Raw genomic sequence first — 12,575 nt, forward strand, 5'->3', positions numbered from 1 at the left:
TATTACACTAGTGTAGAGTTTATATAGTTGTCTCCACTCTTACTGTGCTAGTAGTACAGTAAGGCAACTATAAAAAAATAACACTACACCAGTGCAACAGCAAAACAGCTGTGCAGTATAACAAAGGCCAACGCCTGGAATAGCAGAGTCGTATGTGTGAGGACTAGGATTATGGATACTCTGCTATTCCAGGCGTTGGCCTTTTGTGTTACTGAACAGATATTTTGCTGTTGCACCTTTAAGTGTAGAGTTTGTCTACTGTTATATATTGCACCTTAAAGCTTAAAGGAACATTTAACAGTTGAAGTTGGTAGCCTTCATGTTAACTCTGAAAATGCATTAAAGCAGGATTGCACTTTATTTTATTTTTTTGTAAAAAACATACTGGAAGGAATAACCTTATTTATAAGGCACATGCCTTCGTATTTTATTTATGTTATACAGAATTGTATTTATTTGTGAAATCTAGTATCAAACCTCAGCTAAGCTGTCAAAAAGTATTAGGTTTGTTATAAAAAAAAAAGAAAAAAAATCCTGCAAGCACAAGAGTTTGTTGCTTAAACACTTGTTTGACTTTGTAAGTCCTCATTGTTCTTAAGAAAAAATAAATGTATATTTAATACAGTACATCTTTGTGTGAATGTAGTATTGATGTGTAGAATAAGTTTTCCCAAGCTTTTAATAGGGAATATCGCGATATATCGCGATATATCGCCATCATGACAGTATCGCGATATATCGCGATATATCGAATCGCCACCCTGGTATCGCGATTCGAATCGAATCGCCAAATTATTGGCAATTCACACCCCTAGTATTTTCTGCTATTAGCCTTTTAAAAAATGTAAAAATTTTGGCAAACCAAGCATTTTAGGTAAAAAAAAAATATTTTTTTACATATGCAAAAGTTGTGAATCACCTGTGGGGTATTAAGGTTCACTTTACCCCTTGTTACGTTCCCCGAGGGGTCTAGTTTCCAAAATGGTATGCCATGTGTTTTTTTTTTTGCTGTCCTGGCACCATAGGGGCTTCCTAAAGGTGACATGCCCCCAAAAACCCTTTGTCGCTCCTTCCCTTCTGAGCTCTCTACTGCGCCCGCTGAACAATTAACATAGACATATGAGGTATGTCCTTACTCGAAAGAAATTGGGTTTCAAATACAAGTAAAAATTTTCTCCTTTTTACCCCTTGCAAAAATTCAAAAATTGGGTCTACAAGAACATGCAAGGGTAAAAAATTAAGATTTAGAATTTTCTCCTTCACTTTGCTGCTATTCCTGTGAAACACCTAAAGGGTTAAAACACTTACTGAATGTCATTTTGAATACTTTGGGGGGTGTTGTTTTTATAATGGTGTCTTTTATGGGGTATTTCTAATATAAAGACCCTTCAAATCCACTTCAAAACTGAACCAATCCCTGAAAAATAGCGAGTTTTAAAATTTTGTGAAAAATTTCCAAATTGCTGCTGAACTTTGAAGCCCTCTGGTGTCTTCCAAAAGTAAAAACTCATACATTTTATGAGGCAGACATAAAGTAGACATATTGTATATGTGAACCAGAATTTTTTTTTATTTTGAATATCCATTTTCCTTACAAGTAGAGAGCTTCAAAGTTAGAAAAATGCAAAATTTTCATTTTTTTCATCAAATTTTGGGATTTTTCACCAAGAAAGGATGCAAGTTACCATAAAATGTTACCACTATGTTAAAGTAGAATATGTCACGAAAAAACTGTCTCAGAATCAGAATGATAACTAAAAGCATTCCAGAGTTATTAATGTTTAAAGTGACAGTGGTCAGATTTGCAAAAAAACGCTCTGGTCCTTAAGGTGTAAAATGGCTTGGTCCTTAAGGGGTTAATCGGAGGTGGACCTAAAGTACTATGTAAGCAGACCAGGTAAGGGCAGCCACTGCTCCCTGAAAAGCAGCCAGCAACTTGCTACTGCCTATTAGATTCCCTGTATGAGACTGAGTTAACAAACTTAAAGGGGTACTCCACCCCTAGACATCTTATCCCCTATCCAAAGGATAGGGGATAAGATGTCTGATTGCGGGGGTCCCACCACTGGGGACCCCCGCAATATAGCATGCAGCACCCACCTGTATCTGCTTCCGGCAGCACTGGAGGTTCTGGCTCCCGACCATGGGAAAGGAAGATCGTGATGTCACGACTCCGCCCCCCCCCCCCCGTGTGATGTCACTCCCCGCCCCCTCAATGCAAGTCTATGGGAGGGGGCTTGACGGCTGTCACGCCCCCTCCCATAGACTTGCATTGAGGGGGCAGGGTGTGAAGTCACACAGGGTCGGAGTTGTGACGTCACAATCTTCCGTTCCCGTGGTCGGGAGCCAGAACCTCCAGCGCTGCCGGAAGCAGATACAGGTGGGTGCTGCATGCTATATTACGGGGGTCCCCAGAGGTGGGACCCCCGCAATCAGACATCTTATCCCCTATCCTTTGGATAGGGGATAAGATGTCTAGGGGTGGAGCACCCTTTAACTTTGCATAGAACTGAAGACCAGCACTACCTCTAGATCACTATTCACACTCACTGCGTCAGGAGAGTTTGTCAGTCTCCTGTGACCTGCATCATAGACTCCAGCACTGGTGCTCTATCATTCATAATATAAATACACACGAAAGGAATAAAGACAGTACTCGCTACTACAAACATCTTCTTTTATTGTGTTATATAAGCACGCGTGCACAGGTATCCATGCAGCAAGGAGTACAGACTTGGCATTTCTCGAGAAATGCCCCTACAATCAAGTTCTGTACTCCCTGCTGCATGGCTACTTGTCCACTCGTGTTTATAGAACACAATAAAAGAAGACTTCTGTAGTGGTGAGTGTCGTCTTTATTCCTTTTGTGAGTACTTGTCTTCTGGGTTCACTCTAAACGATTTCAATGCGCATGTATGTTAATGTTACGCCGAGCGCTCCGGGTCCCCGCTCCTCCCCGGAGCGCTCGCAACATCCTCGCTACGGCAGCGCCCCGGTCAGATCCACTGACCGGGTGCGCTGCGATACCGCCTCCAGCCGGGAGGCGATTCGCGATGCGGGTGGCGCCCGCTCGCGATGCGCACCCCGGCTTCCGTACCTGACTCGCTCTCCCTCGGTCCTGTCCCGGTGCGCGCGGCCCCGCTCCCTAGGGCGCGCGCGCCGGGTCTCTGCGATTTAAAGGGCCACTGCGCCACTGATTGGCGCAGTGGTTCCAATTAGTGTCTTCACCTGTGCACTCCCTATGTATACCTCACTTCCCCTGCACTCCCTCGCCGGATCTTGTTGCCCTTGTGCCTAGTGAAAGCGTTCCCTTGTGTATTCCTAGCCTGTGTTCCAGACCTCCTGCCGTTGCCCCTGACTACGATCCTTGCTGCCTGCCCCGACCTTCTGCTACGTCCGACCTTGCTTTTGTCTACTCCCTTGTACCGCGCCTATCTTCAGCAGTCAGAGAGGTTGAGCCGTTGCTAGTGGATACGACCTGGTTACTACCGCCGCAGCAAGACCATCCCGCTTTGCGGCGGGCTCTGGTGAACACCAGTAGTGACTTAGAACCGGTCCACTAGCACGGTCCACGCCAATCCCTCTCTGGCACAGAGGATCCACCTCCTGCCAGCCGGCATCGTGACAGTTAACCTCTGCTACAAATGCTAAATGTTTGATTAAACCCAGATTAGGCTGGGTTCACATCACGTTTTCTCCCTTACGGGAGCGCATACGGCAGGGGGGAGCTAAAACCTCGCGTTCCCGTATGCTTTCGTATGCGTTCCCGTATGTAATTAATTTCTATGAGCCGGCCAGAGTAAAACGTTTGGTCCAGTTGGCTCATTTTTGCGCAGTATGCGCTTTTTCCCCGGACCTAAAACTGTGGTCAACCACGGTTTTAGGTCCGGTTGTAAAAGCGCATACGGCGCAAAAATGAGCTGACCGGACTGAATGTTTCACTCTGGCCGGCTCATTGAAATGAATTACATACAGGAACGCATATGACAGCATACGGGAGCGCAAGGTTTTAGATCCCCCCTGTCCTATGTGCTCCCGTTTGGGAGAAAACATGATGTGAACCCAGCCTAATACACGGAAGTTGGCCTAAAATGCTTATTCCACGCTCGCTCTCAATGCAAGAAGTGTGGATTGATGTTAAAAGACAGCCCAATGCACAATGCTTTGCTCAACTTACTTTGATTTAAAGTGTGCAAGCTTTCTATGGGCTTGTTCTGCAGTCACATTGTTGGGATTTGTAGTGCAGTAACTGGACACAATAATACAGATTACTGAGATCAGCTCACTTCACAATGCTTTGCTCAAATTGCTTTGTATTGATGCGAGGAAGCTTTCTGGGATTAGTAGTTCTTCAGTGAGTTTTTCTGTGCACTGCTCGCTGGTCCGCTTTTTTCCAAGATATGGTTGCGATGCAGTACATAGAGTTTAATCAGTCGCTTAAACCCACCCCTGTCTCCTGATTGATCTGAGAGCTTTATGCAACATAATGCAAGCAATGATTGGCTAATCTGAAGTCACATGATCCTGTAGCTAACTGCAAAGTGTGCTGGGTTACCCTGACGTTATCTCAGTCTTACTTCCTCATCCTATAATGCATTCAGGGCATAAACGCCATATGTTTATTGGCCTTATTCCTTCTCCAATAATAGTGTCATTGCAAGGTTTGTGTGATATCTTTAGATTTTAACACATTTTTTATGACTTTATGATATAAGTGATTTAAAGATTGCTTTAGAATTGGTGCCGGCAAATATAATGCAATTTATATATATATATATATATATATATATATATATATATATATATATTTATACGCCTTTATATTAGTGCTATGATAAGTAACACATTCTTCTACTAGAATTCATATCTTGAAATTTCAGATTCGGTGCATCTATAAACTGCCCTTTGGAAAAACAAAATAAGGATATATATTAGCTACTTTATAGAATAGAAATAATAAAGTGGAAAAGAAGACTGTAGGGATCGGTACCACCTAGTTGGCGGTCAGGAGATGACTACTCACAGTACGTGCTGGAAAATGGTGCTCTGTGGGTGGTAGTCAGTAGCAACTTGTCATCAAATAGGTAGAAGAGACCACGGCACTCGAGGTATCCAATGCACCTAAAAACTCTTTATTGCGGCACACAAGTTACATAGGCGAGGTGTGAGCACACTCCAACGAGCACTAGTTTCACATCAGCACAGCAGAGTTGAGGATAGATTGGAGGAGTGCCAGAGTGTTATATGGAAGGCCACAGTGAAATATGGAAATTACAGTGGTCCAAGAGGAAAACGAGGAGAGCATAAAGTGGAGGAGGTGCAGGCTTGAATGTGTGGTTTGAAATATAGAGCAGAATCACTTATTTTCCCAAGGCAGATATTTGGGTGACTTGGGAAAGGGACATTACTGAGTGCAATTAATATTTTAAGGGGGGAGGGTTGGAAGAGATGAGGGAAGAGTTTATCAATGTAATTTTCTCAATACGTTGAGTTCTAGAAAGGAGAAGAAGGAGGCTATAACGTCAGGCAGTTTCAATAGAGTGAAGTGAATAGAAACCAAGTCAGTTGGATGAGAGGTCAGAGGACAGTTGAGGTAAGCAGGGCTCAAGTCTGGCAGGAACACATGGGAACTGAGTTTCTGCACTTTTTCACAGCAGGAACACCATTCCCATTAGCAGGAGTCCCACAGGACCAGCCCTTCAGTGGAAATCTTGGGTACCCACACTTTTTTCCCAAGTCCCCTGGAGGTAAGCATGTTGTTTGAAGATCCTTGAGGAAAGGTGAAATGGAACAGTGATGGATTTTTGAGGATAGGTGTGCTGTGGCAAATTGATATGAAGACGGGGCCCTTTATTAGTAAAAGGTTAGAGAGATGCATTAGTACTGAGTAATGAGTACTTTGGAGAGCTATTCATCAGTAATAAGGGAACTGGGTTATGAGTGAAAAACATTGAAGCGTTCTATTATTTTGTTGATCTTGTGTTTAAAATGTAGGCAAAATCCTCATCTGAAATAAGAAATGTGGGAGTCAGATTGAGGGATGGAAAAGAAAGTTAAAAAGGCTAAATAGTTACTTGGGGTTGTGAGAAAGAGAAGTTATGACAGTAGGGAAGTAGTCCTGTTTGGCAGAAGTGAGTGTAGACCACATATTGCAGTCTTCCTTGGAGTTAATTTTCTTCAAACACAACTCTAAAGCCCTGGAAGGTTCCCTCAGTTTTTTAATTAGATTGGTGTGCCAGGGCCACCTACTCATATATTGAGTTATATTAAGTGTGAGAAGGGTGACTAAATAAAAAAAAAAAATAAATGAAGTAGCTGTGGCATTATAGAAGGCAGTGCAAATGTGAAGGTGCGGGGAACTCCACTGGAAAACTTTTTTTTTTTATCAACTGGTTTCAGAAAGTTAAAGAGATTTGTAAATTACTTCTATTAAAAAATCTTAATCCTTCCGGTACTTATCAACCAGGAAGTTCTTTACTTTTTGCATTTCCTTTCTGCCTGACCACAGTGCTCTCTGCTGACACCTCTGTCCATTTTAGGAACTGTCCAGAGTAGGAGCATATCCCCATAGCAAATCTATCCTGCTCTAGACAGTTCCTAAAATGGACAGAGGTGTCAGCAGAGAGCACTGTAGTCAGACAGAAAGGGAATTCGAAAAGTAAAGAACTTCATGTGGATCATAACAGCAGCTGATAATTACTGGAAGGATTAAGATTTTTTAATAGAAGTAATTTACAAATCTATTTAACTTTCTGGCACTAGTTGATAAAAAAAAAATTTGTGTTCCAGTAGAGAACTTCTTATCTTGTAAAATTTTATAATCCTCACAGTTCACTGCCCCAATCATGATAAACCACCCCCTTCCTTTATTTTTTATAATTTTTTAGTTTTCTTGATATTGCTTTGTATTTTCTTCTCAGTTGGATTCACAGACTGGGAAGGGGTGTTACCCAGCAGGTGTGACATAATCTGAAGCCATACAGGGGAGAACTTCCTCCCGCACTCTGCTACACACAGTCAAGAGCAGTTTATTGTGACATGAGCTATGATTGGCTAAGGCTGCACACATACCCCTCAGCACTCCAGACTGCATTTCCCAATTTTGGACTTCTGCCAGGCCAGCAGGAGTCCAAAGTCTGTGCAAGAGATAAGGGCAAATGTGCTCTGGACAGGTAGGGAGACACCTAATGGCAGCTTTTTTAAACACAAATAAAACATAGAAAACATAATTTTTTTCAAGTACATTAGAAAGTTTTTTTTTTTATTTGCCATAAGGAGTGCAATATCAATAATTAGTTTTAATGACAGCACCCATTTAAGTTTCCTATGAGAGTGTGCCAGTGTCTAGACTGAAAAAGGGCAGTTCAAGATAGGTGGAAATATAATGTAAGCAAATTGTGGTCAGATACGTCAAGGCCAAAGGAGAAAGTTAGTCATAGAGGTTTAGGGGTGGCTAAATGACATGTGGTAATGGGGATGTTAAAGTGGCAATGAAGTTGTTAAAGTGTCATTAGTAAGAACATTTAAAAAAAAAAATCTTCAGTCAGTGAAGTAATGTGCCCTAAGACCTGTATGCATAAAAAATAATAAAAATAAAACATAATTTATATGTAAAATACCTTTTGATATTTTTATTATTATGCACACTCTGCTTGCAGACCTCATTAAGACTAGAGCATTTCTTCAGGACCATGACAAACTTGCTCCTTTTCTCCCCTCTCTTTTCCCTGCCATGAGGTCTGCACTAACAATTTTACATTTGCAAACCTTTATGCCCAAAGGCATGTTTTTTATAACGCTAATGCAGCCATGGGAACCTATATGGTGCAAATAGACAAGAAAAAAGTTCATAAAATGACCAAAGAGAAATAATTTTGCACATAAATAATAATTTACCCCTTTTACGTTATGCGCTTTGGCCACACACGCTGGCCGTGAGCGCATGGTCCCATTACCTGCTGCTGCCAGCGGGGATGGGATTCGCATCTGCTCAGGCGCGTGTGTCCCTGTCCCCTAGGGCACTCGCGCTGGAGTTAAGATTTAAAGGGACAGTGTGCCCATTAGTGAAGTAACACCTCTGGCTCATTGATAAATTCCTCCACCTCTCACACTTCCCTGCTGGATCTTTGTTGCCCTAGAGCCTAAGAGAAAGCATTCCTGTGTATTGCCTTGCCGTGTATCATACCTTTGTTCTGTAACCTGACCTTGCTCCTTTGCCACCTGTCTACTGACCATTTGCTAAATTTCTGACTATGCTACTGTACCGCCTGCCCTGACCTCCTGCTATCCAGACCACGAATTGCCTAATCTCACCTGTGGCTCAAATCTCCTCAGCCGCCTGTGTTGTTGAGCTGTGCCAGGGTTAGCAACCTGGGTGCCGCCTGCCACAGCAATTCCATCCCGCTTTGTGGCGGGCTCTGGTGAAAACCAGCGGCACCTTAGACTCCGCTCCCTGGGACGGTCCGAGTCATCTGCCACACAGGTCCAGCGGATCCACTAAAAGCTGGATTACACACTGCTCTGGGTCTTCCAAAAACACTTGGTTACAAGGGTTTGTTTGCTAAATTAAAGAGACAGAGACCATTAGAAGCCGTTTTTTTTTTTTTTTTACTCTTTTTTAACATCTTCAGCAATCACATTTTTTATTAAGGTATATTAATATTTTGCGCCTTTAAATTGGGTGCGTCTTATATGCCGGTGCGTCCTATAGGGTGAAAAATACGGTAAATTGCATAACATTATGTGCTGCTTCTGTAATGTCCCTTTAATAATATTCATACCAACATGCTGTGTTTCTGGCAAATGATCTGTATTTACTTACTTATTAACCACTAACCACTAAGCTGTAGAAACATTTTATGAAAAAGGTTTCTATTCCTTGCTGTAGCCTCTGATTTCTATGAATATATGTTTATGGTATGTATTTTACTCAAATATATAGACAATAAAGGGTAGTGTGACAAAATGCTTTCAAATCCACAAGAAAATAATATATATTCTGTCTTGTCAAACTGAGTCACTGGATTGGGCTTTGATTCTCTGTTTTACTAACAAAACTTCCGACAGGACATCACATTTAATGACACCCTGTGTGCCGTTCCTGTCTGCTTTGGCAGTCGACTAGAAAATGCATTATAGGCACAAGCTACAAACCGGGAGAATTCACTCATGACACATGAAAGGGTAAACTTCTGCTTGTGTTCTACAGTCAATAACAATATAAATATCAATTAAAATAAATGCTCTTTAATTACATAAGTGTATCGGCATATCATTGTTCTCCTATAATGGACATTAAAGTACTGTCACGTCACTTGATTTGTAGGTTATGCCTTTCATAGAAACAGTAGGAGCAAAAAAGTCAAAAGAAGGGCCACATGAATGATCCAGGGATTGTTCATGTGGCCTTGCTCGCACACTTGTGGAGCCTTGTAATAGGATCAGTAAACAAGCACCATCAAGATTCTTAATGTAAGCAGTTTTAAGAAGCACATACTTTTACACAGGCCTACTACATTTCTGCCACAACTCCCTGCCCATTTCTGATGTTCATTATTCTTTAGAACTTCATCCATTCATTCAACGGTATCCCCCTCATTCTTTACTCCCTAATGCATGTCACATATGTACATAAATACTAGGTAAGTGATAGGCTTATGAACCTTTTTTGTCTTTTTGTCTCAGCAACAGTGCAACAGTGTCTCAGCATTCCAATGAAACGGTTTTTCACTTCCAAAAAACTCAGCTGCACAGTCAACACTACGTAATTTTATAGGTGAAAAATCTGCTGCTAAAGTTCCACCCCCAAAAGTATGTCATTGTTCTGGCAGAATACATTGCAATACATTGCAGTCTATTGCCGAATGGTTTAGTTGGCACCAGCTGTCCTATGAATCTCCAGCAAGAATTCTTCTGGCAGCAGATTCCAAGATACGATCCTATCCTTAGTCTTGGAAGAGCTCAGTCCGGACCTAGACATCTAAATGTTTAAAAGAAAACACTCATTTGTACAATGCTTCCAGTGAAGATTATTTTATTATGGAGCAAATAGAGTATTATAAAAGGTGTTTTCCTAAACCAAAGAACATGGTCCCAATTTCCATGAGCACATTATCACTACACAATTATATAAGTAAATAGTAAAGAAAAATATAATGCCATTTACATGAATAGCTATCGCCAGTATCTAACTTTTGCCTTCACAGAGTAGTATTTCCTAGAGCTTACAATGTAGCTTCAAAATTCTTAAATAAAAAATAAAAAAAGAGAGAATGGGGGCATTCATAGATACTATCCATATTTCTCATAGGGAGATGATAAAACCCAGTTACAGTAAATATCTGAATCAGATACCCATAATACTTAACAAGAATTGTATGCATTTTGATTGGGGAGGGGGCACAACCTACTCTTTTTATCTTATACGGAATTAAATGACAAAACTTTTAATCAATAAATCATAGGACAAGTTAATTTAAGCCAATATTAGTTTATAATTAGCAATGCCCCATACAATATGGTGCAATTTCAATGAGGGAAAAACTAAAGAGAAGGACCTTCTGCCACTATAGGGCTGAGCATTACACGGTGGATAGACCATGCTGTCCTCAAATCTGATTGTTCTGAGCAATGCAGCAAGCCCTACTAGAAACAGAAGGAAATGCCTGCCTATATCAACAAATAAACAGTCAGCAACAGAAGGCATTTATTTATCATGTGGCTCCAAATGCACAAATGGTATGTTCTGCTACACCCAGAGGAAGGTATGAGGCAAAGAGGACTGAGAAATGCAAGATGACCATCTGTGCCTCCAGTGTTACAGATTGCCATCCGCAGCTTGCAGAGCACTTCTGTCTCTCTCAACCTGGTAGTGCAAAATGTCATCATACATCACCACACATGGCAGAAACCACTCAAGCACATTACAAACATTTTTGAGCAATGTCCATTGTTTATATTGCAATTACATAATTGGATTTTCACTAGGAATATGGAAAGCTGCCAAATGCATATAATCAATTAATTAATATGTGTATTATATGTAGGAAATGTTGGCATCCAATACATGACCGATGTTTTAATAAATGCCTATTTTTTTTTCTACAGATGGCTATACCACAGATGACATAGAGTTCTATTGGAATGGAGGTGATAAAGCAATCACGGGGGTCGAAAAGATTGAGCTGCCTCAGTTTTCAATTGTGGAGTACAAAATGGTTTCAAAGAAAGTTGTCTTCTCTACTGGTAAGAACTCACTGTACAAAGTACAGGAAATAGTGCTGTCAACATTAATTTCCTTCTGCATTCACATTACATGGGTATAACCACTGTGTAGCGGTATAAGCCATAGCAGCCGTAACTTAAGGGAAGCCACACAAGTTCCGGCCTTGAGTTACAGCCTTGATGGCCCCTTTCCATTATCTGCTACCTACAATGTGGTTGCTCTGTATTGCAGAAGATCCGTCTTTTGCTGCCACTTTGATGTGTGGTCCCATTCATTCAAGTTACATCATTTATATATTATTATTTTCAGGTTCTTATCCTAGATTGTCGCTGAGTTTTCGTCTCAAAAGAAACATTGGCTACTTCATTCTGCAGACATACATGCCCTCTACACTGATTACTATTCTCTCCTGGGTATCTTTCTGGATTAACTATGATGCGTCTGCTGCAAGAGTTGCTTTAGGTAATTGTATATGTATTTAACACACATTATAATACCTTCAGACAAATATGCATACAAACACTATTAAACACTTGGTCATTGAGATATACATCATATAGAGATGACTCTTACTATAGGCACAAAATAACACTATTGAGAAGTACACTACTGAGACTTTATGTGTGATATAAAATAGCCCTATTATATGGTAATGGTATTTAGTCCAGGATGTCCAGTTTCCTCACAATTTAGTGCAAGTTCTAGGATCAGGAAAGTCTTTGCAAACATTTGATATAAGAAGTGGATTCCTGATCTCTCAGGACTGTTTTATATCCCATCTTTGGTTCTTCTGGTAAGGGGATTGTCCGTACGTGTGTGCTTTGTTTCATGACAACCATAGGGTAACAATTCCAAAAGGAAACCAGGAAGTGATCAGGTCCATGGGTGAGAAGAACAGTTTAATAATGTAGGTTGTGCAACAAAGACACTCTCCTCTCATATCCCATGCTGATATACCTTATATCCCGTCTTCATTTCCCGTCCTTATATCCCATCCTTTTATCCTGTCCTCATATCCCTACCTAATATTCCTACCTCATATCATGTCCTCATATCCCTTCCTTATATCCCTACCTCATATCCTATCCTCATATCCCATCTTATTCTCTTATCCTTATGTTCTAAACTCCTATCCCATCCTTATATCTCATTTTTCCTTTACATCCATCCTTATATCCAAACCTCATATGCTGTCCTCATATTCAAACCTCATATCCTGACCTCATATCCCATCCTCATATCACAACCTCAAATCCTGTCCTCATGTATCAACCACATATCCCATCCTCACCTCATATCTACCGTCCCCCCCCCCCTTTCTCCACCAACTATTCTTTGCAACTGTGAGCCA

The 12,575-nt window shown here is 41.0% G+C and overlaps 1 protein-coding gene across 1 annotated transcript in view; it reads left to right on the forward strand.

The window, feature by feature from the left end:
- The window catches only part of GABRB1 (gamma-aminobutyric acid type A receptor subunit beta1), a 664,745-nt gene that overhangs the window by 619,815 nt on the left and 32,355 nt on the right, over positions 1 to 12,575 (forward strand). The window contains exons 6-7 of the mRNA XM_056557403.1: positions 11,107 to 11,244; positions 11,534 to 11,686. Of these exons, the coding sequence (XP_056413378.1) occupies positions 11,107 to 11,244; positions 11,534 to 11,686 (291 nt within the window). The remainder of the gene's footprint in view (positions 1 to 11,106; positions 11,245 to 11,533; positions 11,687 to 12,575) is intronic.

The sequence above is a fragment of the Hyla sarda genome, chromosome 1 (assembly GCF_029499605.1).
Source record: "Hyla sarda isolate aHylSar1 chromosome 1, aHylSar1.hap1, whole genome shotgun sequence".
NCBI classification, from domain to species: domain Eukaryota; kingdom Metazoa; phylum Chordata; class Amphibia; order Anura; family Hylidae; genus Hyla; species Hyla sarda.